Here is a 27,995-nt window from a genome sequence, read left to right as displayed (position 1 = left end):
GACTCGCAGTGTCTCTGCCAGCTGGTTACCACTGAAGCCATATCCAGTCAGACTTGGTGCTGGACTGGTGAAGAAGCCAGGGAGAGTGCTCGCTGCTTGCAGAGCCAGAGGCTCCAGCCTTTCTCTTGATCCTTTTTCCCCTCTATCAGAAAGGTGAAGTAGATAAGAAGAATCCTTAGGGGACAGCTGACAGGAGAGGAGAGGTTCTTGCTCAGCAACCTGGGAGAGGGAAGCTGGGTATCTGGTCTTGATTGTGTTGCTGTTAGCTCTAGGTCTCAATCCTTACTGAAAAGGAGATTAATGGAAGTGAGGATGTTGTCTACAAAGCTGGTACTTATGTCCTGGAGAACTCTTGCTTCTGGACAGCAGAACAATCCAACTTGCCTTAAGAATTTAACCAAAGTTGGAAATTCCACAAAAAAGCTAAGTTTTACTGTGGAGTATTGTGCCTTAGCAATATTCTCCAAGGTAACTAAACAGTCCGCCAGTATAATTTAATATCGATTATAAATGTTAATTAATTTATAGTGGTAAAAAAAGACATCTCTTATTGATACCGCTGCATCAACAGCAGGGTTTTTGGTGAAAAAATGGTTACAGCAATCACACTTTAATTCACATGGCTGTGCCAGTGAAGATTTTGGGCCTTGCTTGGTGAAAACAGACGATAAAGGAGCTGAGGTTTCTCCTTCTGAGTTTTCATCCAAGTGTTAGAGGTGTGCAAAACCAGGCTGGAGCAAAACAGAACTGCGCAGCAATGAGATGTTCTACCACATGCAGGGCTGAAATGTGTCCCTGTGCATGTGCCTTGTCAGCAGAAATACCTTGCTGGGGGAAAAGGAGAGTCACAAAGTTCTAGTGTGGGATTACTGCCAATTTGGAATATGGTCTTGTGCTTGCTTGCCTACCAGCATATAACATGAAGCCCATATGTTGGTTAGAGCTGTAGTTAGATCATGGTTAAGAGTGAAAGGACTTGATTGCATAAACAGAAACAAAACATGGGTAACAGTCAGTGGTAGAGAGAACAAGGAGGATTAAAAAATGTCTTCCTAAACTGTTTTAACCAGTAACACCCCACATGAAGGAGGGCTTGTTCTTTGGGAATGCAGTTCCACAAGGAGCGGTGAATACACACAGCCCACAAATTTGATGAGGTCAGAGCATCCATTTTTAGCAAGGCTTACTCTTTTTTTGTTGTTTTAGGGGTTTGGGGTTTTTTTGTTTTGGTTTTTTTTTTGGTAATGCAAGTTGCTTTTACTTTGTGATCTTTTGGGTGACCTTTGGGTATCATTACTGAGAAGTGTGCATTTTTCATCAGTGAAGAACATACACTTTGGTGGTTTTGGTATTGTACCACCTATTAGTACCAGTCCACCTAATGGTGATACAGACCTTCATTTATCACCCTTCATTCTCAATCATTAAGATTTCTTTGTCTGGCAATCTGTCATGAAATGCCATCAAAAAGCATTTTGTAATCTAAATGAAGGAAACAACCCAACAATGGTTATTTAAAAACTGTGTTCTATTCCTGCATAGTGTGTGGAAGATCTTCCCATGAAAGGATATTAGACCTGGAAAAATAAAGAAAATTATTAAAGAGAACCTACAGATGGAAAATGTGGAGTGGAATGACAACAGAGTCGAGTGGGACCCAGGTGCCTCCTGCATTTGCAGATTGATCATTTCATACATGGTCAGTGCCAGGGTAGCTTTCCCTGTGCCTGACATGTGGCCGCTGCCGGTACCTGTACCTTCTCCAGTTAATGTCTCTCAAGTTAGTGGAGCTATTTGTGGATACAGGGTTATAAAGTCAGAATTTAGCCTGTGAGTTTTAATTCTGCTCTTTAAGTAAGTGAAAAATTTGTCATGACCCCACAGTTGCATTAGTTAGTTTCATGCTTAGTGATAGAATTGATAATCTATTTAGAAGCCTAAAGTGTAAAGAAGACCTCATGTATAATGCCGGCATAGATTCTCCATAGCATACCCATTAGTGCTTTTGGATTTGTGCTGCAGTTGTTCCTGCCGTAGTAGATGGGTATGTGCCTCAGCACACCAGCTTTTCATTAAGGGAGACTATGTTTGGGAGGGCCGTGGGTCAGGGAGAGTGTCCACTGCAGAAATAAGGAATATGAAGTATTAAGGTATCTCCTGAAGTGGCACAGCAAGGTGGAGGCTGATTTCCTATTAGGTACTTTAGTCGCTGTGCCGAGAAGGCTCTGTTCTGCTGCCTCGGTTTTCTGAAGCCCACATCCGCTACGTTATTAAGGCACCTACGTGAAGCTCGTGATACAACATGTGTAATACAGGCCTATGCAGTAGGTGCTGATTGTTTATTACTGGCTTTAAAACTGCCTCACTCAACATGCCTTAGAGGTTTTGTTTTTAAGGATTAATTATTCCCAAAAAGTTGAGGTTCAAGCTATAAATAACCCAAGTGAGGAGGGTGCCAAGCAGTGGTTTGAAGATGAAATTAATTTCCTGCACAGACTGTGTACACACCTGATGGCAGCCGAACCCTCCTTCCCATCACGCAGCCAGGGGTGAGCAGCCAGGCCACCTTGCTGGGCAGCTTGCTTTCCAGGTACCTCTGATTTGATCATCTCTAAAACTTACATTTTCACTCGAACCTGCTTCCCCAGCGCTGATAGATGGCTTAATTCCTTCTCACTCCTTTTGTGCCAGCAGAAGTGCTTTATCGCAGCCTTTAAAAAGAGCCCATTGTGCCTCTCGCCTTCCTGTCTCTGTTTCTTTGTGCCTTTTTCCGTTTCTAGATTTCTTATTAGAGGGCTCGTTTGGGTCATTTCAGGGAACTGTGTACTCTCTTGGGGTTTAGTTTCTTTTTCTGGGGACAAATTGTGATGTGTGGCCATTATTTTTCTCAAGCTGCAGCCACCAATGGCCTGGAAAGGCTGCAGCCTCCCTCCCTCCAACGCCTCTGGGGTGCCCTGTGCTGCTGCACCCTTGCTTTCTCCTGGTTGTCCACATGGTTCCTCGGTATCAGTTACTGGGGACAGGGTGAGAGAATTGGGGGTGTTCAGCCTGGAGAAGAGAAGGCTCTGGGGAGACCTTGGAGTGGCCTCCCAGTACTGAAAGGGGGCCTGCAGAAAGGATGGAGAGGGACTCTTTATCGGGGAGGTAGGGATAGGACGAGGGGTAACAGTTTAAACTGACAGAGGGCAGATCTAGATTAGATCTAAGGAAGAAATTCTTCCCTGTGAGGGTGGTGAGGCCCTGGCACAGGTTGCCCAGAGAAGCTGTGGCTGCCCCCTCCCTGGAAGGGTTCAAGGCCAGGTTGGACGGGGCTTTGGGCAACCTGGGCTAGTGGAAGGTGTCCCTGCCTGTGGCAGGGGGGTTGGATGAGATGATCTTTAAGGTCCCTTCCAACCCAAACCATTCTATGATTCTGTGATTAGTCTCACCTGTTACTGCTCTGTCTTGAAAAAAAGGAGCATAGTGGAGATGGGAACATGGGGTTAGACAACAGAGTATTTTGGGTTCTGACTTTACCTCTGCTGTATCGTGTCATTCCTGGCCTAATTAATCTACTAAGAGGTGAAAAATTGTCATTATCACCTTCTTGAGAAATATTTCATTCTTTGTAAGTGGAGACTTCCAGGTCTGGTCAGAGCCTTTATCTTTTGTGCTCTTGATAAAAGCCAAAACACTGATTTGATGGGAATTTTTTTTCAATATAGCAGGAACATAGCTATTTGCTTTATGAAGCCTGATTATTGCTATGTTCTGGAAGGTGGATTCTGGACAACCATACTGCTAAAATAAACACACTGCTGAAGGAAATCAGCTTGTGGTTAATTAGCAGCACAGAGAATGAATATGTATCAGTGTTCAGATGTTTGAATTGGAAGTTCTTTATATGACTTTACAGGCTTGGATGCACTAGTGTTTTTTCAAATGCTAAAGAGCCACCAAAAATGTATTTTTAAAAGCTCCTTTGAAGACAGTTTTCTGTATTAAGCTGATTGAACTGAGGGCTGGTGATGTCATTTCCATCAGACTTGCTGCAAAACTCTCCTATAAAGGCATAATATTAGGAAAACCACAGCAAAATGAGAGAAGCAAAGGCATGTGCCCAAGGAATAATGCCATCAAAGGCGGAGTAACAGCACCACTCTTGCACCACGGACTGGAAAGAGCCCAGGTGGCATTTCACTAAGGAGATGTTTGAAAATCTCCCTTCCTTCTTGAAGCCCATTTGTGCAATGCTAACACTTTTCAGGAAGGGTGTCTTGAGGATTCCTGTGATCCTGACAAGAAGAAAACAGCCTTGTAGAACAGCCTTTAAAAACAAAATGTTCCTTCGAGAGCAAGTTGGCAGCACCATTGTGTGCTTTCTTTGAAATGTCTACTGATTTAAAGTAAGGCACTTCTGATTTGGCTTGTCTGTGAGCTCCTTCAGTATATCCTCTTTCATGGCTTCCCTTGGTGTTTTTTTCAGGCGCGTGTTCTCCTCAGATAGGACTTGAAGCAATGCTGGGAGCTTAATGCGATCGCTTCAGATGCATTAAGACCTGCCAGGAATGCCATTCTTAAGCAGTGGTGCATATGGAAAGTCCTGGCATTATTACTGTGAAAGGAACCTTTACATATAGAGTAACTCAGACTCTGTGTGTGTGTATGTGGGAAAGTAATCAAGTTTAAAAAATATATATTGCTAAATTTGCCCACACATCTTGTAAACATTCTGTGTAAAATGCAAGTCAAAGTGGTTTAATGTTGCGACAAATACATAGTAGAATAAAATAATCTTAAAGAAGAAATGTAATGGGTCCTTCTATGTAGCAGTCTCTACTCCTCTGTTCCCTCCCCAAAATATCCACAGACCATTTTTAGAATAATATGATACAACTTTGTGCATTTCCTGCAATCTGCTATGCTGAATTTTGGGCAGAGTACGCTTTGGGATTTCACTGGTGAAGCTGAAGTACAAATCCAGATGGGTTTGGGAAGCTTGGGCCAGGATTGCTTAAATAGGTGCACAATCAAATTAAGTCTGTTGAAGCAGGAGAATAAGTGGCCTGATGGGGGTTTGCTGAGCACCCAACAACCCCCACAGAGCACAACGAGCCTCATTTTCTCTTACTGTAGACTTTTTTAATGATTTCCACTACCAAGGCAGAAATCTACGCTCGCCCAGCAGCAGTGTTTCATACCCACTCTTGCACTCGCTGGCCCAGATCCTCAGCTGTGGAGAAAACATTAAGAAGCCGTAGTCCTTGGAGCGGTGTTGCAACCCCGACACGGCTGGAGCTGACAGCCGAGAGCTTTCCAGAGCTGCTCCGGCCTGGGGCCAGGCCTCCTCCAGCTGCCCACGCGCTCAGGTGTGTCCCTGGCGCTGCTGGGAGGAGACTGGCATAGGGCTGGCTGTCCTTCCTTGGGAAATGCCAGGCGGAGGAATCGTTAGCTATACCTTCCTAAACTTGCTTTACATTTTCTGTTGGCTGAGCGGCGTGAAAGCGCAGGATGGGGCTGAGCATCTCGTCTGCTTTGCGTGGTGGCTGCACATGGTGCTGGGCAGTATAATGCCTAGTGAACGCTCACTGACTTAAGGTTGTTGGATTTGGCCCAGAAAGAATGAGCCTTTTGGATGAAAGAAAAAAAAAAACAAAACAGGAGACCTACTGGCTAAGAAATCCTTTATAGAGCACAGTAGACTGGAGTGATGTTAACCCTGTATCACTACATGTAACAGAAGTGGTCCTTCACATAGCCTGGTGTAACTTCATCGTTTATTTTTAGGGGAAAGACTTTTGAAGTTACCTTTTCCATTTAGTGAAGTTTGGCTTTAAGTTTTTTCAACTGTTCCAAGAAAGAAAGCGAAATGTTGACTTTAAGCACCTCAGTTAAATGCTCCCAAGCTGTGAAAGTGCATATTTCATAGGGGAGAGTTCTGTTTTTAATGCAGTAGTTTGCATTTATAGGAAAGATAAACCTAGTCTGAAGTAACATTTCTCTAAGCCTTTTTTGGTAGAATTTGATCAGTGGTTTAAGCAACTGTAACTGATTCCAGGAACACTTCAAAGCAGGCACTTCTCATTGGCCATTTGCAAAATCACCTTCTGAGACTGAGGCTCTGGAAATGCATTTATTCATAGAATATGTCTTGCATTAGTCCTCAGTTGGCCAACAAAATTATCTAAGGCATGTCTGAGGCAGCTACTAAAAAGAAACTTAAAAGGCATTACTGTTCTAGTGAAGATGATGCAATCCACTTGTGTTATTATCGGTCTCAAAGTAAAATCAAATACATTCAAATGAACTTGTTCTGAAGGGATTTGATTAATATAGAGCTTTAAAGAAAAGTTGCTTTGAGTAAAGGCCCACCCTTCTTATTAATTTATTGTGCATGAAAGCTCAGGTAAAAGGTCCTTCACCCGCCCCCATTGCTTATCCCAGGTTTGCATGCGATGAAAAGGAAGTGACATGATATTCCATGTTGTTTTTCCTCATCTCACAGGCAAGGCCTACAATTGTCAAATCTTTACAGCAGGAAGCAAAATGCTAAGTATGTTGGCTTTTATTCAGATAGGAGTTTAGAACAGAGTGGGGGTGAAATATACTCTTTATCATAGTTGTTGCCTTGAGGTACATTACACAGTATTGCCTGGTGCAGTTGAAATAATAGGTGCTCGCAAAAGAAAATATTAAAGGCCTTTTTTTTTTTTTTTTTTTTTTGAACACTTCATTATCTAAGAGAACAGCAGTGTTTCAAGATTTCAAAGTCTCTTTCATCCTAACTGAGCAAAGCATTTAAGTGCTTCCTCAATCCATCTCCTTTCTGCAGGGCCCTCTAAGTATATGCTTAGATTTAAGCAGTTAAATTAATGGAGCTGGTGCACAAAGTCTAGCAAATGCTTAAATGTAACATCGACAGGGTGTTTCTGGAGTGCCAACTTGGGTAATGAGGAATTGTTCGCTGGGGACCCTGCTTAGAGCTTTCTAAACACATCAGCAGGTGAGAAGGGCAGAGACACAGACGGGAAGCAGGTGGTTGGTTTGCTCGACGCCGGGTCGTGACAAATGGCATGCTGTCTTCCAAATTTCTGGCTTCATAGCCCTCTGGAGATTGTGTCATGGCTGTCAGAAAACAATTAAGAAGCCATTACGAGGGAATGCTTTTGCCAATCCGGCACCTGACACAGCCACCGGATGCACCTTAGCTTATGAGTCAGGAATGCACCAGCCGTGGCCTCGGTCACGTAAGGATTCCCCCGCTGCTGGTATGCACCCTGGCCCTTCTCCAGCCCTTTTCTTGCCTCTGTTTACTTGATTTTATTTTTTTCTAACATCTGAAGGATTTGGCTCAAGAAAATCCAATGCCACCTTTTTGCCCACTTTCCGTATTATGGCTGTTTGCTGAGAAAGATACGCCTTAAAAGTATGCAATTATTCATGTCTAAACTGTGTTTATTTGCAGTGCTGCTGAGTCTCAGGTGCTGGTCCTGCCCACACAGCCACATGCAGCGCTCCCGCTCCTCCCACCCGTGGCAAAGTTACAGAGGTTTTGTATAAGCAAATGTGCGCTCTGTGGTATGCAGGCATACCGCTCAGCCCTCAGCGGCTTCTGGGGGCAAGTCGTTTGTAAGTTATGTTTTTGTCTTCTCTGCAGTGCACATCCAGGAATGTTGCAGGGTCTTCATGCCTCTTGTAGCGGTGTGTGCTGCTTTTTTATTGCACCAGAGCTACTAAGTAGTAGCTGGCTGAGCAGCCAGAGCTTTTAGAGCAGTGAAATTCTTCTGTGTGGGAGTGTGTGGCCCTGGTTGAAGTTTCAAAAGTGGAGACAATCTTATCTTCCTTAAAAATGGGAGTAATAATACAAAACAGATTGAAAAAATCCTTAAGAGAGTCATGATGATTTATCAAGGGTGATCTGCAGAGGAAAGCAAAAAGGGTTGGTGCTCTTTGCTTTACTGATATACGTGCTTCCCCACAGCCTCCTCTTCCTGATGCCTCTCTGTGATTTTCAGAAAAATGTGTATTTTTAGTTTTGTGCATGTCTTTTCCCCTCTTTTCTTCCCCTGCATGTAAAAAGAAACAAAATGCTGCCTAGATTTGCCCGTCTGGACTTAAGTGCACATGTTTTGAAAGTAAAATCTGATTAATTGCTGAAAGAAGAATGTGGTGGTGATGTTCTTAAGCCACTTCACACTTCTGGTATATGATAACTGCCCCTGTGACAGCTGCTCCTTCCTGTTTGTCCAATTCATTTACCTGTGGTATCCTGTTGTAAATGGAAATCACGTTCTCTTTGGGTCTGGGACTTTCTCTTTTATGCTGGTTGTGTATTAGCCTTGATACTTGATTGGGGTTTAGTGGGGATTAGTGGGTCCTACCATAAAACAATTAACATCCTCAAAAGTCAGTGATCTAGAGGTCTGGAATGGAATTTACTGAATTCATTGCATGTGCAAATGAGCGCACACCATTCAGCTGGAGGGTCTGCTCATTCCCTTCCTGGAAGGTAACTAACCTTTCAGGTTTGGGGAACCTGTTTTTGTTTGCCGTTCTGAATACCCTTTTACGCCTCAGAACTTTATATAGCTCTGAGCACATTGGAGGTTCTGAGAAAAGATTAGACTGTCTGAATGACCATGTGTATTGTTATACTCAAGGATTGTTTATGGCTTTTTGTTTTAGGGACTGTTATGCATAACTGCATTGAATGCTCTTAAAGTTTGATATCAATTCTTGTGGTATAAAACTCTGGAGTGTTTCCAGTGTCCTTACATACTTTCACAAGAGCGATCTGTCATGTGTATTTTATAGAAAAGCATTGAGTCCGATGGGGTCGATTTTGATAAGAATGAAAGATCTAAAAGGAATCTGAAGATTTTGAGAACTTTGGTCTAATTCACCCAAATCCAACTAAACTACATCTACTGGAACAAGAAATGAATCTTACTTTCCTCTAGTGAAGAACTGTGCCCCCAGTGCTTTGCTTTTTTTCAATCAGGTATGGCTTTTACCATTCTCTCATTTATATTAAACAAAATATTTTCTGCTTCAAGCCCAAATTTTGCAAAAGAAAGGAATGCAGACTATAATGTCTTCTAGTTACCTGGACACTTCTGTTTTTTCTTTGATTTCTGGGTAGAGAAAGGAGCTAAGCAGTGGCCCTTCACTTGCAGGGAAGAGGAGTGTTTTCAGGAGACTTAAAAACCACTGCCAACTACAAGGAGCCTTGCTGCAGTGAGTCAGCACATCTCAAGGCTGAGTTTCCTGCTGCGGGCAGGACACAGTGCTACTACAGATGCAAGCCTTATCAGAAAATGGATGGTAACACCATTTCCTCCTTCCACACCTCCTCCCCGTGCCCCCAGCAGGCCTGTGCGTGCGGGCTGCCGGAGGGACAGGCAGCTTGCCTGTGCTGGAGGCTGAGGCAGCCCAGCCGTGCTCCCACCAGGTTTCTTGTTCTTCCAATATAGAGCAAGGTATCTGGGACGAGGAGCGTAGCGGCTCTGGGATGAAGGCTGCAGTTTATTACTAAGTACTGTCCTACTTTTTTATATGGGTGGCCTGATTTGTACAATAGTGCCAATTCGCATTGTGGTGTTTACAGAGTAAAGACAGGATGTGAGCCGGCCTGTCTCAGTGCATTATCTGCTCGTGTTATATTTTTAGGCCCTTGCTTCCATGACAAAATATTCAGTGACAGTATATTTGCCTACAAGGCTTTGAAGGTCTGTTTTTGCCTCATGTAAGAGCTCCCGTTGTTTGGGATTCAGCCAGCATTTAAGCAGCAACGCTACGTTTTACATGTCATCTCCATAATGTTTCTAGAAACAAACTTTGTGTTGCTTTCAATAAAGCCACGGGTCCCGCCTTAAAAAAGGTTGAGTTTGTGGCAAGCTGACTGCTGATCGGTTCTTCATGCCAAGCAAATTGTGGCGAGTGTTATGAAAGCAATAGGATATGTGTGTGGTGCTCTTAATTATAATAAACATAACAGCCTGTGGAGTAGCTGCTCTCAGGGGCCGCTCCTCAAGCTTGTCTTACAAATAAGCCTGTATTCATAGCAGGGGGAAGACCTACCCAGCAATCCTCAGTTCATTCAGCAAAACAAGAGCAAAGATTGTTGTTGCAAGTATTGGAGCTGAAATGTGAGAAAGTAGTGCTCAGAGGAGGAGGACAGATACTTCTGGTGTGAAGAGCTGGGCCAGAACTGTGGAACTTTCCACCAGCAGAGAGAGCGAGCTAATTCCCCAAGCTCAGCATATTCAAAGCCTGAATGCAAAACTCATCTTTTCCTTGAGTATTTTTTTTTTCACAAGCTCACAATGGATAAAAATAAAATCTTAAGAACTAATCCAGTTAAGCTTTTTCTTGCCGGCTGAGAAGCGAGAAAGACAGAACAATGAACACTTTGTTTCTCTTTTGCAATATCTGGTCAGCGGTCAGATACAACAGAGGTAAAGAGGTCACGTAAACACAGATCTGGAGCTGGATATGCTGCACTACGGGTCTGGGTGGGAGACTGAAGTTTTGGGGCAAAGCCATGTGGGCATGATGACTTAGATGACTGAAGAAGACAAATCCTCTCTTTCGGACTCATCTATAAATCAATTACCATTTGTTCCTTATTAATAATTTAGCTGCCAAGAATGTGCTTATTGCTTTAGAAGGGGGGGGAAGTACAGACTGTCCCTCTACTGAATAGCTGGCAGTCTAAAAGATGCCAGACAGTATTAATGGGAATATCCAGAGAAAGCTATAACCGTGGGCTATATTAATTACTTTAATATTTTTGCACCATCTCCTCTCTGTAAACCTTTTTGTCTGCTTGCATCATGTTGATAGTGTATGGCACACACAGTTTAACTGGCCTTTCCAAAGAAATGTGAGAGTGAAGGATCATCCTTCCATCTCATCAGGGCTGGAAGGTTTTTCTGTGCCCCAGTGTAATGCTGAAAGCTGCACAAGGCAGAGAGAGGGACTGAGGTGGGGAGGGAAGGAGCAGCCAAGGGGGAAGCATGTGGTGGATGTCCAGTCTGGGCAAGGAATTTGGGAGGAGGGGGAAGAAGCTGCAGTTGGGATGAGCTCTCGGGTTATAAAGAGGGCTGGAGTGCCTTGAGGACAAGGCTCTAGGCTATTTGAACTTAATACCTCATAGAAGATACCGGACAGATTAAGAGAGGAGTGTGATTGATGGGTCAGAATGATAATTTTAGCAGCTGTGTTTTTTGATGGGTTGGAAGAACAAGATATTTATCTGATGTGCCAGAGAGGAGGAAGAGATTAGATGGGATGACCTAAGGACAAGGCAAGTTGTTTTGGTTCTTAAGAGGAAAAAGAAGGTGTAGATCTTAATTTGGTTTTTGGGGTTGGGTTTTTTGTTGGGTTTTTTTGTTTGTTTGTTTTTTGGTTTTTTGGGTTTTTTTTCTCTTAAATTTTGTGCAGGAAAAATGTATCAAGGTGCAAGTAGTAAACCAAAGAGAAAACAACTGGGAGGCTATTAGAGGTAGTGTGGAGCAGTGGTTCTGGATGGTGGGTAGATTCCTAGAGTAAGGCTTAATGTCGTCATTACGCAGCAGGTCTGTGCCAGGATGGGCATGAAATCTGGGTCTTCTGCCTCCAGTTGCAGGCAGTGTCCTTGCCGTTACACCAGCAGTGCTCAGGCAGCGTAGCAGCAGTGCGTTAAAGGTAAGGCATGGCACAAAGCCTAAGCTAATAAGCTCAGCAGGATGTTGGGAGGCAGCAAGGCATGGACTGCTGCCACCGCTCTCCTTTCCCTCTGTGGCACAGCCCACTGCTCTCGTTTCCTTGCCATACTCCTGAGCGCTGGTTTGGGATCAATTCTGGTCCGTGGCACACTGGGCACAGCAGCGTCCTTTCCCTGGAAGCAGCTAGGAGTGATTTCATCTGGGCGACCAATATTGTCTGCACACTCGGAGGTTTGGGAATGGGATAAGGAAAATGGAGAGGAGTTGGACTTGCTAGTGTTTAATGTCTCGTTGAGAGAGGGAGTTGGATCCTGTTACGTACAAAGCAGACAGTTGGTGCAGACTCTTAGTAAATAGACCTAGTGCTGTGAGGAGGAGGTGTGATTGGTCATTGCCTGTGTGTATTTTAGAGCAATCAAATTTGTTTCATGGAGTTGTTTTTTGAGGATAGAGTGGGTGTGTGGACCAAAAGCTTAGTCACGAGGGGAGGGGAAAGAAAACTGTCTTGACTTGTGAAATTGAATATTTGTGACTTATCCCATTGTTTCCCTATCTGTGTGTAGTTTATGCCCGTGTTCACATGCTGTAGGAGGGAGCAGTGCTGCTAGATCTGCGTGTGACTTGTATTCCTGTTTGTAGCATTTGGGTGTTCAGAGAGGATTGCCTGCTCTTTTGGGCCCTTGATCGCGTGCTCTCTCTCACTCATGCCTTGGACAGCCTGGTTAGTATTTAGGGAAGGTGTAGGTAGTGAGACATCTCCCAACCAACAAAACCTGGAGGGTTCTTAAAAATGTGTGGATGATTCACTGGAAGGCCCTCTGTTCTCTGAGTCACTGCTGACCCAGGGACCTAACAAGTGCATTCTGCTGCTAAAGAGGAGACATAAAAAGAAGGCCATAATTGACTGTTACCTCTATATGCCTCATCGTGTTGTTTTAGAGAAGCTGGGTGGTGTTCCTGGGTCTTCTGTCTGCATTTCATCTCGAGTAGTTGTTATGGTTTGCTTCCAAAGTTTCCCTCAAGCTTTGATTTGCAGTGAGTGGTGGTGGTCTTCATGTTGACCATGAAAGTGCTGTTAATGTTGCTGTGAGCTGTTCAGCGGCGTTTTAGTGTTACTTTCATCTTGGCTATACCACAAAGATGGACAGATCTATTTGTACACTTGCATAGTTTTGAAAACACTTCAGGATTTGAAGAACTGAAAACTGTTTTGTCTTCTGTGGATTCCTCTTTCAGGTCGCAGCAAAGGGATGCTGGTGTACTGCTGCAGGCCAGGAGGGATCTCTTCTGTGGCTTTAAAGAACTTCCAGTCTTTATCTAGCATTATAGCTCAGGCCAGTACTCATGAAGGTTGCCAGATGGCAAGGTGATATGAGGCCTGGGAAAGAGAGGCCTGTGTGGTTACCGGCTGGGAGCAAAGAGGAGAAGAGTTGTGCTCCCAAACAGCATTCCTTGCCCCTTTTGTGAGTGCCAAAACCACACACAACAGTCCAGCCAGACTCCTGTGTGGCTGGCATTAGAGGCACCGGCCAAGTGAGGCCTAAGGAAAACGAGGAAGAAAAACATCCTTTGTTTCTGGAATTCTGCTGATCATTTTCCATAATTTGGCTGATAATGGCTGGCAGTGTCACTGTCACCCCGGACCAGCTGCCAAAGACACCAGGCGCTCGTTCCCCCTGCGTCACCCTGCCCTACCAACGTTGGACAGAGGACAATGTGAAGCTGGCACGAAAATGAAAAGCAGCTTTAAAATGTGCTCTGGCTTTTTCAAGTACAAACTAATATTTACCTGTGAGTCTGCTTCCCTCCTTGTTCCCCTTTCCTTGGCAAGCTCGAGATCTACTTCTAGTTTAAGCTTAATGTTTAAGCGTTTATCCAGTGAGGTTCCCAGGACGTGAATGTTAAATATTCTTTTTAGTTTGGAGAGAGGGAAAGGGGAGGTGACAACAGGAAAGCTACTTGAAATGTCTCTCTGTTACTTAAATGTGAGTTTTGATGCAGTTGATATTTTCAGCTGTTCGTTATGGAGACCTCATGGAAAACTTTTGAAAAACATCTCATTTGGGAACAGTTCTGTCTCCTGTGGCGGTTGAAGGGTGACCTGTTTTCGTGTTGTTTCTTTTCTGGACTGTTCTTTAATCATTCTTGCCTCAAGTTTTTATTACTACTGACATTTACATGAAAATAAGGTATTTGTTTATGCTGATTTCAGGTACTTGCTTTTTCCTGCTCCTTTTTGTGTCATAATAGCTGGATTTCCATGCAAGCAATAGTAATGATAAAACCTTTACAGGAAAGGTACCGTGCACGCACATGCTTGAGATCCGGTCTGGATGATAAGAATGACTTGGCGTGATACTGATATGTGCTTTATAGAGCTGTTATTCATGCCGCTGTGCTGCTCTCCCACACATCCTGCATTAGTCAGAGTTAAGCACTGAAATTATACATCCTTGCTCCCAGCCATATCACCAGTGCAGAGCTGGTGCAGTTTAAGGCAGGGGAGAGTGAAGGATAGAGGGAAAACATCTGTGCTTGTGTTAGTGCTGCTTTCCTTCAAATAGATAGTGACTGCTCCAGATCTCAATGGGAAAATGGTGCATCCTGATAGAGGGAGCAACAGCATGTAAAAGTCTGATTTTTGGTGAGCAAGGGAATTCCTCGTGCCTTGCAGCATGGGGAAAATACCCTCCCCCCCTCCTTTTCTCAAAGTTTTTCAGTGTCGGGTTTTTTTAAACATAATATGTAATTTAGGAAAGCAGAATTGGGCTTCCATGAATTATCTTGGCCGGAGGGGATGGCTGAGGGAGTGACTTTCTCTTGCTGCATGGCACGTCTCACGGGTACGTCGGCTGTGCTATTAAGCTGCGAGTGGTAGCCTGAAAAAAACTCTTTCAACTGGTTTACTAGAAGAAAGGAAGCTTTCAGGTAGGCCACATACACAGCTTCCTTTTTTGCTGCTAAGAGTTTTTGGTGGGGGAAAAAAAAATTTCAGCTGAAGCATTTTTCACCTCTCTGGTACAAATAACCCTCTTCTCTTACTGTATAGAAACAGTCCCCCAAAATAAAACTAACGAACCAAAAGCCTGTAACACCACCTCCTCTCTTCCCTCAGCCTTCTCAGATGTGTTGTAAAACCTGATTATGAGACAGAGAAGTTTACAAAGTTGTTCCTCCAAATACACACGAACTCTTGCAGAGTCTTGAGTCTCTGATTTCACTAGTAATTACAGACATAAGAGACTGTAAAATATTAACTTCTGTGGGCTTTTAATGAGGCGTTTCATCTTAAATGTGCAGCATTCCCCTAAGACATCACACTCTTTTAGGTTTACTTTTTAAGCTGGATTTCTCCTGTATTGCTGGTGACTCATAATTAAGGAAGTCGGCGTTGTAAAATTAACACAGCCTTCTTCCACTACCCTTTTCACCTCTCACATGGCACACACCTTCTGTTAACTCCTTGTGGAAACTTCAAGGCATGTTTTGGTAGTGGAGGTAGTTCTTTGTCATCCGGACCAAGGAGGAAAGTCTGTGAGAATCTGCTCTGTGATGAAACACACAGTCTGCACATGGGAAATGATTCATGCAGAACTGATTCATTAACAACTTGCAGGATGCCAGAGCGGGTCGGAGGCTGGGAAAGCTCGATTGGAAAAGAGAGGCAGTTAATTGTTTGGGAGAATGGGAGAAGCTGAAGGCTAAGGAACCCAGACTAAAGTTTTTGTAAGCAAGCTGCATTTCGTTTAAAGTTGATCAGCCTTAATGAAGAACAGGTCCTCATCACGGAGGCATCTGAGCACATGTGTAGCTCTGCTGTTGAATGGATCCTGAAGGACATCCCTGCAGAGGGGCTCGGGGTGGGGGAGGATGTTGGATGGAAGTGTGAGTGTTTGTGGGACCAGGTCCCCTTGTTTGTGGTATGCTGTTAATTAGTACTGGTTGTGCAAATAATTATATATCTGAGTTGCTGTTAAACCAGCTTGAAAAGCATTATAATGTAGAGCCAGTGGAATTAATGGAAGACTTAAAAGGCCTATGTAATTTAAGCAAAGTATCGATCTATGTCTTAAGTACCTGAGTTGCTTTTGAAAATGGGAGATGGGCACTCTGGAAAATTTCACCCTGGATCTTGTTATCCACGCGGGGGAGGTACAAACATAGATGTCAAATCTTGAAATAGCTGCTTTTCAAATTACAGGAAAAACAGCAACGTTTTCAGTATATAATAAAGAAAATAACAGCAATGAACCTCGAGTAGCCTCAAACTATTCCAAACAAGATAATTGGAGGCTGTAGCACAGTGTATTTTTAGTTATATCTGCTATAAAGTAAACATGTTCTTTGCCCAGGACCACCAAAAATGTTTCCATAAGAAATGTTGGCTTTGTCCCAACTTGATAGAACGCACAAACATTTGTCTGAGAAGTCAGTTCCGACTTCTGGTATTTATATGAAGTTTCTGTTGAAGGCACTGGCAATTGTATATATTGTGAAGGGGAGTCCAAGGTCTTAAAACTGTCATTTTTCAACACTCTCACTATGATAATCACTTTTGCTTTTGTTAGCAGACATACATATTTGGGGCAACAGTTCTTGGTGTGAGACTTACTTAAACATTGTGCAGTACATTAGTTTATCTTTCAGCAGTTAAGCAGCATATTCTTTTCTTGGTTATTTTGCTCTGGTTTTATTTGGGCTCTATCAACAGCTGAGGCTAATTTGCAAAACTCTCCTGACTTCAGTGAAAATAGGAAGATTTTTTTTTTTCCCTACAGTATCAAGAAGATGCATGTTGAAGCTAGATACTAAATGTAAATGGGTATAAGTACCATGGAAGCTAACAGAATAACTGAGCTTTGCCTCTGCTTTTTTTTTTTGCCTTTTTTTTGATTGCTAGCAGGACCATGTGCTCCATTATTCAGTCTTTCTTGAAATACTTTTGTTTTGAATGCACTCTGTGTTATGGAAGATTATCTGAATCTCTTTGGCATTTCCATCCATCCGTTTTCTCCTTATGAAACTCCTCTGAACATACAAATACACAGACCCATCAGTATGCCTGGAATCTCCTTGGAGAGAGGAAGTTGCTGGTTTGGTTGGATGAAAGTGCATTGGGTTTTAGATTTCATGATTGGAGTTAAACACAGGATTCTGGGAAGAGATGACGAGCTCATATGATAAATGACTTTTCAAAAAGGCATGCTCCTTTTGAGAGGCTGAGCTTCTTACGTGTCCATCCATTTCCTCCACCCCCAGTCCCCTTAAGGGGACAAATAAATTCAGATGAATCTGACACAGATTTGGGCAAATAATCTTTGCTGAAATACATAAAAGGACTAGGACTGCTTAGAAAAATTGGGTTTCAAATTTAGAGGAGTTATGAAAACCATGCAAAAATTCACATTTGCTCCACAAAAGGTAACTGGGAAAGGGCTTGCATGCAATAACTCCAGAAACGCTTATGGCCTCAGGTTCCACTTACATCCCTTACTCTCTACCGATTTCTATTCATGGTAAACTTGTAGTGAATTACCATATTACCAAAATAAAGCTTGCCCTATCTGCCTCTTGCCATAATAACAATGATAGTTAGGATTTTTTTACCTTGCTTTGGTGACAGCTGTGGCCTTCCCCAGGGTAGAAGGGTACCATCAGAGACATTCGAACTGCATAATTTCTGCTGCAGTTATTAGAAATGGTGTGTTTTCAGTTTGGTGCCTTGCTGGGGAATTCATTGGTTTCCTTTGAAATGGCAGTAGTAAAAGAGTGTAGCTTTTCTGAGAACTGCCATCCACCTTGCAGGTCCAAGTGCAACTGGACAAGTGCAGATTGCAGAAATATCGGGATGTATATCAGGAAGTTTAGAACTGAGTTTATGATTAAGCCTTAATTAAGCATTAGGATATATTATGTCCTTTCTGGTGTAGCAGGGTGAAGGACATGCATGGTTGGGCCTCTGAAGTACCTATCTTCTGTGCTGCTGGCCATCAGAAAAAGGAGGAGGTGAGAGAGATGTAGGGGCATATAATTACAAAATGGCTAAAAATAGAGGAAAGGGAGCTGGCTTTGATAGCCAGGAGCCAATATCCTGTAGCTGTGGCATAAGCAGAAGCGGTGTAAATGACAGAGATCAGTAAAAAGTACAGATGAAAAAAGAGTTAGGTTGTGATACTACATGACAAAACAAGATCTATCTGTAGCTTTAAAGAAATCTAAATTAAACTAAGCTGTTATTTGCATGCCAGCAGGGAGTAGAAGTGGACACAGCTCGGAGAAGAGAGCTGTGGAGTAGAGGACAAGCAGAAGGCGGCTTTAGAGGAGCAACAATGGACAGACAGTTTATGGTAAACCAATAAAACGTACTTATGTCTGAATCTGAAATTAGACTCTGAAAAATATGGTCTCAAGGCACCTGCTAAAGAGCTTAGCATTACTGGAATCTTAATAAATGACTCATGCTGTCATAATCTGATCCTGACATCAACTCTCTGTGCTGTATTTCTTCAGCTTTCGAGTGGGGGAAGGGAAAGTCTGCAAAGCCTTAGTAAAGACTGAGAGATGTAAATAGGCAGTTAGAAGCCCACACAAGATATATTGGTAACCTCTGTATTGTCAGCTACTTTTTCAAACCCAGAACAAATGAGACTTGAGTAGAAGAATTACGCAGCATCAGAAAAAATGGGAATTGCTCTTTACCTTGAAAATCTTTACCTGATACTGCAGGCTGTAGATTCTAGCAGTCTCTGTTCAAGACTTCGTGGCCAGCAGATGCGTGGAGTGGTGCCACCCACTCAGTGGCGTCCTGTGCTTGCCTGTGAGTACACACGCAGCGCTCTGCCCAAAGCCTGTGATAACCTCTGCACAGGTTCCCAAGCCTTGCCCGTTGCTTCCTCTTCGTGCCTTTGCCCGCAGTGCTCCTGCTCCGTAGCACCTCGTTGCGAAGGTCAGAAGCATCTGAAAGTCAGCTACTCTCTGCAAACATCGAGGAGATGTGTTTTTCTTCTAAATCCAAAGGAGGGCTTTAGTGGGAAGAATAAGCAGTCCAGAGGAGAGAATTACCAGCACAAAATAGCTGTGATCTTTGATAGCATCTAGGGGGTGATGAACTCCTTATTTCTGGTGTTTGCTCTGGCACAAACTTTTCTTTTGCTTTGCGAGAACCATTTAATTTCATTGCTTTGGGGGAAGTAAAAATTTGCCCTCTTGTCGTGGTTTAACCACACTTCTCCATAGAGGTGTGTTGCAAATTAGATGTTTGTTAATTATTTTAATCTATAAATTCAAGTGCTAAGTAGAAATATTAATTATTAGTTTCCTCTATGGCAGTGTGATAATGTGCGTTGCAAACCTCTGTTTGACATGGTTACTTCTATTTCTAGAACTTGAATGACAGTACTGTTAAAACTGCACCAGAAATTGGAAAATTTAGTGATGCTGAGCAAATTGAGGGGAAAGAGATGGCAAGAGATCAGCTTTTGAATTACAAATGTGCTGCATGGGTCATTTTTTTTTTTTTTTTTTAATTCAGTGTTGTTCATTTGGCCAGTATTCAGGGAAAGTTGAGATTTTATCCAACTTTTCAGTGAAACCCTGTGGATATCGCAGTGCTCTGCACACAAAAGCCAGATTCTGCTACAAGAATAAATGCTTACTTTCCTGGTGTAGCCCAGATGCAGGGCCAGTAAGGAACTACTTACCATGTTGTGTGCTTAGGAGAAAATCACAGCCTGTGGCCATAGTTCTTGGTGCACTTGAGAGCATACTGGCAACCTATTTGTCATGGGTTTAAACAACAGCTTCTGCTCGTGGTTTTTAATAAGAATCCCCTGGAAATACATAACTTAAGCTTTTTCTTCCTGATTGTTTTTCTGTTTTCCTTACCCCTTTTCGTGCATGCTGGTGTTACTGGATACTTGAGCTTTCAGGCATTTTGCTTTCTTGGAAGATTAATGACAGGGATATAAAACTGATGGAGTTTGCAAACAAGAGAGTATGTATGTGAATGGTAAGGGGAGGGAATGGATCTCTGAGAGAGTAAATCTGAACCTTGACAAAACCCCCCTGTAATATCTTATTGCTTATATCACTTTGCTTAATTTGCATTACTGCATTCCACTGATTTCAACTTCACTTTTAAGGAAGGAAAATGGGTTCAAGGAAGAGTTTTATTACCCATCTAGAGGAAAGATAGCTGCAAAATGCTCAAAGAGGAAAATAAGAAATAACATCTTTTAAAGAGTGGGGCTGGTTTTTTCCTTTCCTGATTCAAGATTTTATAAATTAAATCAGGTTTTTAAAAAAACAAGCAAACAAAACACCCACACACAACAACAACAAAACCAAGAAAAAACCCAACCCCAAAACAACAACGAAAAAAACCTCCAATCAGGCCTGGAAGTCAAATTCCTGTTATACAATGTAATGTTCTCCTATTTACTCCTCACTCTTTTTCAGACAGTTACAGAGGATTGTTTAAAAAAAAAAAAAGCTTAATTCTTTTTTCCTCCCTTGCCTGTTTTTGCTATTAAGAGTCACTATTGCGCTTTGTTCTTTGAGCAACAGTTGTCTGGACAGTTTGAGTAGCAGTTTCATGTGTTAAACTTTCATAGTAAATGGCTTGTAACAACATATAAGGATGGATCAATCCTAAAGGTGTTCAGCCTGAGGGGTTTTTTATTTGTGTCTTATGGCCACTGCAATGGTGTCCTGACCATGCCTTATGCTGTTGTGCAAGCAGTTAAATTACCTGACTGCATTCCTGGAGTCTTGGTCCCTCTTTCTTCATTCAGTCTTTTTTAATCTCTGGTTGTAGCTGCCCTAGATGTAGAGTAACCTCTCCACTGGATACCTCTTGATCGTGTTTGAATGCACCGTATTGTAACCCTCAAGCCTTCAGCCAATTTCTCCTTGGGTATCTTTTACTAAGCACTGACTCTTCTGAGCTGTATCCTACACACAGGATATATGGGTGCACAGTCTTTATTGCTAACACCCACCACAGGGGCTGGGACAAACGTGCTGTGAGGCATTGGTCTGCTTTCATGCCCCAGCACAGCCTCACAGCGGGTCTGCTGGCCACGCAGATGTCATTCAGGTGGGGAAGTGCTGGTCTCTGCCCTTCTTCCCAATGGGCTGATCCTTGATATCGCTGAGCTTTCCTCCTCTCTGCTGCTTCTTTGTCTGGTCATATCAGGACTTTGTTTTTCTGAATCATTGTTGAATTCATTTCTTTGCTATAAACTGCTGCTAACTGGTATCAGCTCAGCAATCTTGCTGTGTTCTGGCTTTGTACTTTATCTTGCAGGCTCTCATAGCCTACATGCTCTCACACTCGCAGGCGGTGATAACTACAGCTCATCGTATTTCCCTGAGTAAAACAGTCTTGTGGATCACAATATTTTCTTGTTCTTATCTTGCAAGTTCAGGATACGTGCTGGTTACGAAAGATGCACTAGAACACCCTCTGGCAGTAAGAGCCTGCATCACCCTCTCGATCTAAACATCCACACTGTGAAAAGAAGAACTCTTCACAACTTCTGCTATTTAATCCCACCATGCAGTACAGAGACACTTTGAAGACATAGTGTCTCACCAAAATAAATGGTGCTAATTTTGGAGAGAACCATTCAATACTGAATTTTTAGCCAAAGAAGCTTTGGTATTTTTAAAAGAAATTCTGTTAGGTAGTATGGAATAATAAATGTCTTGAGTCAGCTGTACAGGGGGATCTGCTCAACACAGGCTGGTTAAAAGAAAGATAAGGAGGAACATTTCAGTAACCCGGTGGAAATTTTGGTGCTTAGATTATGCCAATTTTAATAGAGCCTGGATGTGCTGAGCTCTCAGGTGGTGGGGAATACTTCAGCCTTCAAGATCAGACTGTGCTTCAGAACAGGACCAGGAAAGGGTAGAAGCTGTGTGTGCTAGGGAGTTTGTTATCAGATGACTGCACAGGGATGTGAGGCACGCACCTGCTTGGGTCATCCCTGAGGGCTGTGGACTCCAGAGATGATGAGCCAGTCAAATGCATCCTCAGCTGTGGTACATGCTAACAAAAGTATATACTAATTCATCTCGCACCAACTTTTGGCTTTCAACAGGTTCTCCAAGAAATGTTACTGCCTGCTAACCCATGAAAAAGTGGATAGTCTGCCAAGTTAGAGACCTGAGCCTGCCTGTGGTATGATGCTGAGGGAACAGGATGAAGGAAGGGAGGAGATGAGATAGGGCAGGACTGAGGAAATGGGAGTGTGTTGGCCAGGAGGAAGACCATCTCACCAAGGCGGTGCTAGTCCTGTAGCTTGGCACAGCTGCCCCTAAGACTGCAGCCTAGATCATTTATTAGTGAGATGGCTGGGTACTCAGGACAGTTCTCGTGCTCAATCAAGTGTTTGCATTGACAAATGAACATTCAGTCAGCTAATAAGGACGTGGCAGTTGACTGTGGTAATTGGAGTGCTGTATCTACACAAAAAGCTGCCTTTAGTAGAATACAGTGTTTGCTCATCTAATCTTGTGTCCCATCGCAGCCATACCAGTTACTTGTTGCTTTGGAGAAAATACTCCCTGAGGGTTGAGGCCGGACAGCAGAAAGAAATAAAGCTGCCCTGTTACTTAGCCACGTTCTTCCCAAGAACATGTAGACGATCTTTTGTCGCAAGTCCCTTAACAAAGAGCCTGAGGAGAGATTTCACAATCATAAAAATGTAATTATCCCTCAGGGCTTTGGGGAAATATAATTTCTTTTACCTTATCTTCTTATTGGGGGAGAGGGGAGAAGAGGAGGCTGTTACATTTGAAAAGAAAACATATGGCTCTGCCATTTTAAAAAGTCTTTTTAGATAAGACTGTAGAGAAGTCCATCTCTTCTGCCTTGTAGACAGCATTCATGCCATAAGCAGTGGCAGATAGCAAGCACAACACAACAGTGTGCAGTCTCTGCTAACAACAATGAGTAGCTGTGTTACTAGTGGTTGAGAGCTATGTTATGCTTTAGGCTGGTTTTTTTTTAGATAACCACAGAAGCTGTTCAGGATTTGGGGGCTGCTCAGACAACAGTGACGTGGTGTCTCTCTCCCCTTAGCCATGGTGTCTCCATTAACCTGGGTGGCAAGGGCTGCTGCATCCAGAGGGTGAGTCAGGCATGTGGATGTACTGGCTCATCTTTTGTAAAGACTTCATAGCTCTTACCAAGAATCCTGGGGTGATGGGAAGAAGTGCGCTTTACCCTCCAGCTGACTGGGAAGTTTGTTTTAGATATAAGGAGTTTCTTCTACCCTGGGAAATGTAGGGAGGGACTCATCCCTACGAGTAATCCCAACGTCATACACACATTGTGTTAGTCCCCCCATCTCAGCTGCTAACCTCAAGCCAAATCTGCCTGTGCTGCTGTGATGTCCATCTGTTGATGGTGACTGGGAACAGTAAGAACACTTGCCACAGGTGTGTCTCCTGTGGGATACTTGGAATAATCTCTCCGAGTCTTCTTTTTTTCTCCTTTATCCTCACTTAGATGCAAGATACCCTTCCAAGTGGGCACAGAAGATTCCCACCTTCCACAGAAGATCAGTTCTAGGCACTGGTGCCCTCCTTGTGAGTCTTCCACCTGGGAAGACTGATTTCTGCTTTCCTGTCCTCAGAAGGAGCTTAGCATAGGAACCCACTTGGAAAATGTGCCAGCTACTCAGCTGGCTGGTCACGCCGCCACAGAGCAGGCTGAAGAGAACGCGTGACCCATAAATAACAGGCACAATATGAAGAAATACATACTATAAATACATACTATAAATAATAACTGTGGGCGTTGTGCATTTTTCAGGGCTGTAATATACTTGCAGGTTTTAGATGTTTTATAACCTGTACCAGCAAGTCCCTCAGTGATGGCATCGACTCCTTATATACTTCATACGTAACAGTTATATGACATGTTTTCCTGCTCCCCTAAATCAAGCGATTGTCAGTAATAGCTTGGATTGGTTGCGTTTTGCCTGCCTTGTTTTTGTAGCGGTGTTTACAAGAGGTGTGCGTGTTACCGAGCTCTGCCAGAGAAGCTTTTGGGAAAACTCTCTTAGAGCAGCCAAGACTAGTGCAACCACTGTTTGAATAATTGTTTGTATGTTTTGGTTTGGTTTTGTTTTGTTTTTCTAGATTGGCTGCCAACCCAAAGAACCAAGGGAAATAATTCCGAGTAAAATTTCAATTTTCTTTTATTTTTTTCCTTTCCTTGACGAATTAAAAAATAGAAATATTTCATTTCACCAAACCCCTGAAGTGTTTCATTTCAGTCATTAAGAAAAACAAGGGAAATGAAGGGTTAGACTTCAAAGAAAGTGCCTGGGGGCAGTTTGTGTTTAGTGGCTCAGGGAGTGGAGCCCTCATTCAGGATGGAGGAGACCCTGCTCCGACTCCTTCCTCTGATGGAGAGGATTTGAACACACTTGTCTTGCTTCCCAGGAAGGTTTGCTAGCAACAGGCTGTTCTGGGGCGAGGATAGGATTAGGTGAAAAAGGTGTCGGAGGAGACACAGGCTAGATGTAAAAACAAAAGTAAGCAATGCTGAAAAAACTATGTTTTGCTTTCAAGCTGCAGTTTGGAAAATGGAACTGGAAGCCTTGCTTGTTTGTAACGTTTGTGAACACTGTTTAAAGAAAAAGTATCTATATCAATTTTGGATTATTTTGTCACAATGAAAATTCATGTGTCTCTCTGCATTTTAAAAGTCCAGTTTTATTAGCACATATTTTAAGATGTAATCCCTTTATGTGCACAGCATAAATTGTTGAGAAGTGTGCAAATGGCCTGTTCATTAGGACACACATAAATGCTTCAGAATTACCACTAAATTGATGTATTCTTACTGGCTGTAGCTCTTGGCTCTGCCTCCAAATTAACCTCTCTTCAGAAAATGAATAAATCCAGAGCAGGGCTGTTATATCAAAGAAACATTTTATGGTTTTCAGAGATAACTTCTTGGCCTGAAGACTGGGACGGGAAAGCCTCCTTGCAGGACTGTCTCAGCGGGTTTTGGTGACTAGCACCTCTTGGGATTGTGTCAGGATACTGAGTTGGCTGGGCAGCCTGTGCTCTGAGCCTCCTGCTGAAGTCTGCAGCGTTCCCATTAGGTTCCCCTTTGTAGCGTCCGATGGGCTGTGGTCAGTACTACGTGTTTATTAACGCCAATCTAAATTGCTGTGGTCTTTATGCTCTGCCTGCAGATCATTAGATGGCCGGCTGCAAGTCTCTCACCGGAAGGGTCTTCCCCATGTGATCTACTGCCGGCTGTGGCGGTGGCCAGACCTTCATAGCCACCATGAGCTACGTGCCATGGAGATGTGCGAGTATGCATTCAACATGAAGAAGGATGAAGTCTGTGTGAATCCTTACCATTACCAAAGAGTGGAAACCCCAGGTACTGCTGGCCCCATGTGCGGATACCTCAGCTTCTCGGTACCAGCATAAGAGATTTATAAGTGCATTTCAGAATTGAATAAAGCAGCAGGCGTAGGGCTTTAAAACCAAAGTGTATCTATTATTGATGGTAATCTCTTACTGTACGCAGTAGAATAATTTATGAATCTGCACTCAGGGGGAAATATAATTTTAAATCGATAAAATCCAAGGTTGCATTGTTGCCAGGTTCCTAATGTGGCATTGTGTGCATGTAAACAACTCACACATGTAGTAGATACAAGTATGAACTACGGCAATGTTCTATGCATCCCTAATTGTTGGTATTAACTTAAGGCTAAACTTACTGTTAAGTTGAAGTGGATCTAAGAATAGCTCCCAGCATAACTGAACTTCCTGTTCTGAAGTCTCCTCCTGCCTCTGAAGGAGACTTTCATCTGGAACTGCAGATAGTTCTGCTGCATGTCAGTGCAAATCTGCAGAACCAGTCTGGATGTTTATGCTAATCCTACCTTGCTGTTTCATTTTATGTGAAATTTATTCCTTTTGAATTATGAAGTATAACTTCTCTTAAATCGTTTTTCAAGACGACCTGTTTTCTTTGCCTTAGAAGGGGCAGTCAGACTAGGTGTGTTCAGATAAGCACGTATCCCGTCCCCAGCTGAGATATGTTAAGAATAGCATCTTTAACTGCTGCTGTTATTTCAGAAGCAAGTATCAAATTGTGTCCCTTAATTAGCAACTTTGGTGTTGCGTGTATTTAAGGGTGTTACTCCAAACTGGTTTCTCTTCATTTTCTAGGGTTTCAGTCATTTTATTTTAAAGCTGTTAACGTTGCTGTTCTATTTTTTTCCTTTCCATTTGTGCAGTGTTACCTCCAGTGCTGGTGCCTCGGCACACAGAGATCCCAGCTGAGTTCCCGCCGTTAGACGATTATAGTCATTCTATTCCAGAGAACACTAACTTCCCAGCAGGTATCGAGCCACAGAGCAACTACATTCCAGGTACCGTATATCTTCCATACAGCGAGCGGAGGGAAAAGGGTCATATTGCACAGTGAATCGTGTCTGTGTATGCCAAGCTGGGTGACTGAAAAGTCTTTCTTTCCAGCATTACTATGAAGTTAAGGAGTGGGAACCTATACAAAAATAGATAAAAGCTGTAAATGTAGACACACAACAGTGCTGTTTATAGTTTTGTTTTGTTTTCTTTAAACTCACCTCTTCCCTTCAGTAGTACATAGGCAGTTTATTGTGGAATCTCAAGCTGAATGTTCCCTTAAGTTTAGATTTGAATGAAATTCAGCCATTTTAATTTGAGTAAAACTCTCTAAATTTCTGATGGAATTGAACTCTTCTATTTATGAATCTCTTTTACAAGCAATTTACACCTTATTTGCATGGACAAGCTATGCAGCTGCACACCAGGAAAGGAAAAATATGTGGACAGAAAACTGTCTACGTGGCTTGAAGTTTTATGGGACTGAAAATCCAGATTTTTTTGTTTCCCCCTCCTCTGTTATTCACAAATATGTCTATCGTCCTGGTTGTGCCAGCTCCTCCTCTCAGCAGCTTGGAGAAGAAAAGTAATAAAAAAGAAATTTAGCTCCTTGTGAGTAACAAAGTAAATATTTTTGGTGTCTAAAATTCAGACTTTGCATCCAGTTGCAATGACAGTATGATCATTTTATGCTTCTAGAGACACCTCCTCCGGGCTATTTGAGTGAGGATGGAGAAACTAGTGACCACCAGATGAACCCCAGCATGGATGCAGGTAAGTCACCTTTTGCCATTTGCTGCAGCTTTCTAGGTCATACCAGAGACACTTTCATAGTTTTTCTTTAGGCACTGAAGATCAGATGGTGGTTTGAGGTATTTTATCCCTGTAGGAGTGCAAACGTAGCCTCACATCTCATGTAAAGCACAGAGCAGGTGAAAGGTACAGCATGTTCCTGTTCTCTCCAACATCCGTCATTAGATACTACTAAGCAGGAGCCTGAAACAGTGGAGACACATCTAAGGATGATTGTGTTGTATTTGCATCCACGTGTCTGTATCCACATGAAACTTTTGCATGTAGCTGTCGCTTTTCTGCTGAGGCATTTCTCTGATCGCTTGGTTGTTTACATACTTAAATGTCCAGTTTATTTTTGAAATGACCACTAGGAGATTTGTTTTTAAATGGGTTTATCACTTAGTGAATATATCCCAAGGAAAGTTGAAAGGCTGGGTTCTCTCTCATTGCCAAGAAAACAAGTAACCAGGTTTAGAATGAGCAGCCTTAGTATTGATGCTAACCTGTATCAACACTTTAAAATTAAACATGTAGGTCTCCTCTTTCTGGGAGTAACTGTTTAAGGCATCTTGTTGATGTGAGTGGTGTCACTGCTTGTAAGAACCACTGAATCAGACTCCGAATTCATAAAACTTTTGCTTGAAAAGCAAAAACACATCCTTGGTTAGAAGGGCTGATGCTTTACAAGAGAGATATGCAAATACACGGCACTTACATAAAGATAGACATGCAGAACCTAATTAATGCAAATACTGCACACAACTATCTTGGTTTCTGTGCGTGTCTTCAGCCGTAGAGCATACGTGGGATTCTAAAAGAGGGATGACTGATTTGCAGTCTTTCACCACGATTATACAGATGGAGGAAGGCAGTGTGGGTTTGTTTGTCTACATCAAACATAAGCCTATTCACACAATCCATTTTAGTGCATACAATTATTGGTAATGTGGTTGACGTGTGGAATGTATGTATGGCTTTTTGGAAAGTGGACTGGAATAGGATTGGCCTGAAAGATACTATAAATACCCAATTTATGTTCAAATGCTAGATCCTTTCCTTCAGATGTCATGGACTTCCCTCTTTATAGCAAAACAAATTTTAAAG

At 42.8% G+C, this 27,995-nt stretch overlaps 1 protein-coding gene across 2 annotated transcripts in view; it reads left to right on the top strand.

Moving 5' to 3' along the window:
• The window catches only part of SMAD3 (SMAD family member 3), a 79,819-nt gene that overhangs the window by 31,971 nt on the left and 19,853 nt on the right, over window positions 1–27,995 (top strand). Inside the window, exons 1-4 of one of the 2 annotated variants that reach the window (XM_074880343.1) lie at window positions 7,540–7,608; window positions 24,905–25,098; window positions 25,967–26,101; window positions 26,796–26,870. In XM_074880343.1, the coding sequence (XP_074736444.1) occupies window positions 7,544–7,608; window positions 24,905–25,098; window positions 25,967–26,101; window positions 26,796–26,870 (469 nt within the window). In that variant the 5' untranslated portion in view covers window positions 7,540–7,543. Of the gene's footprint in view, window positions 1–7,539; window positions 7,609–24,904; window positions 25,099–25,966; window positions 26,102–26,795; window positions 26,871–27,995 lie in introns of those variants that run through there. The other variant, XM_074880342.1, reaches the window with a different exon arrangement.

This window comes from Strix uralensis, chromosome 11 (genome assembly GCF_047716275.1).
Source record: "Strix uralensis isolate ZFMK-TIS-50842 chromosome 11, bStrUra1, whole genome shotgun sequence".
NCBI classification, from domain to species: domain Eukaryota; kingdom Metazoa; phylum Chordata; class Aves; order Strigiformes; family Strigidae; genus Strix; species Strix uralensis.
Note: the sequence above shows the minus strand (reverse complement) of the source record. Positions and strands in the feature narration are given on the sequence as shown.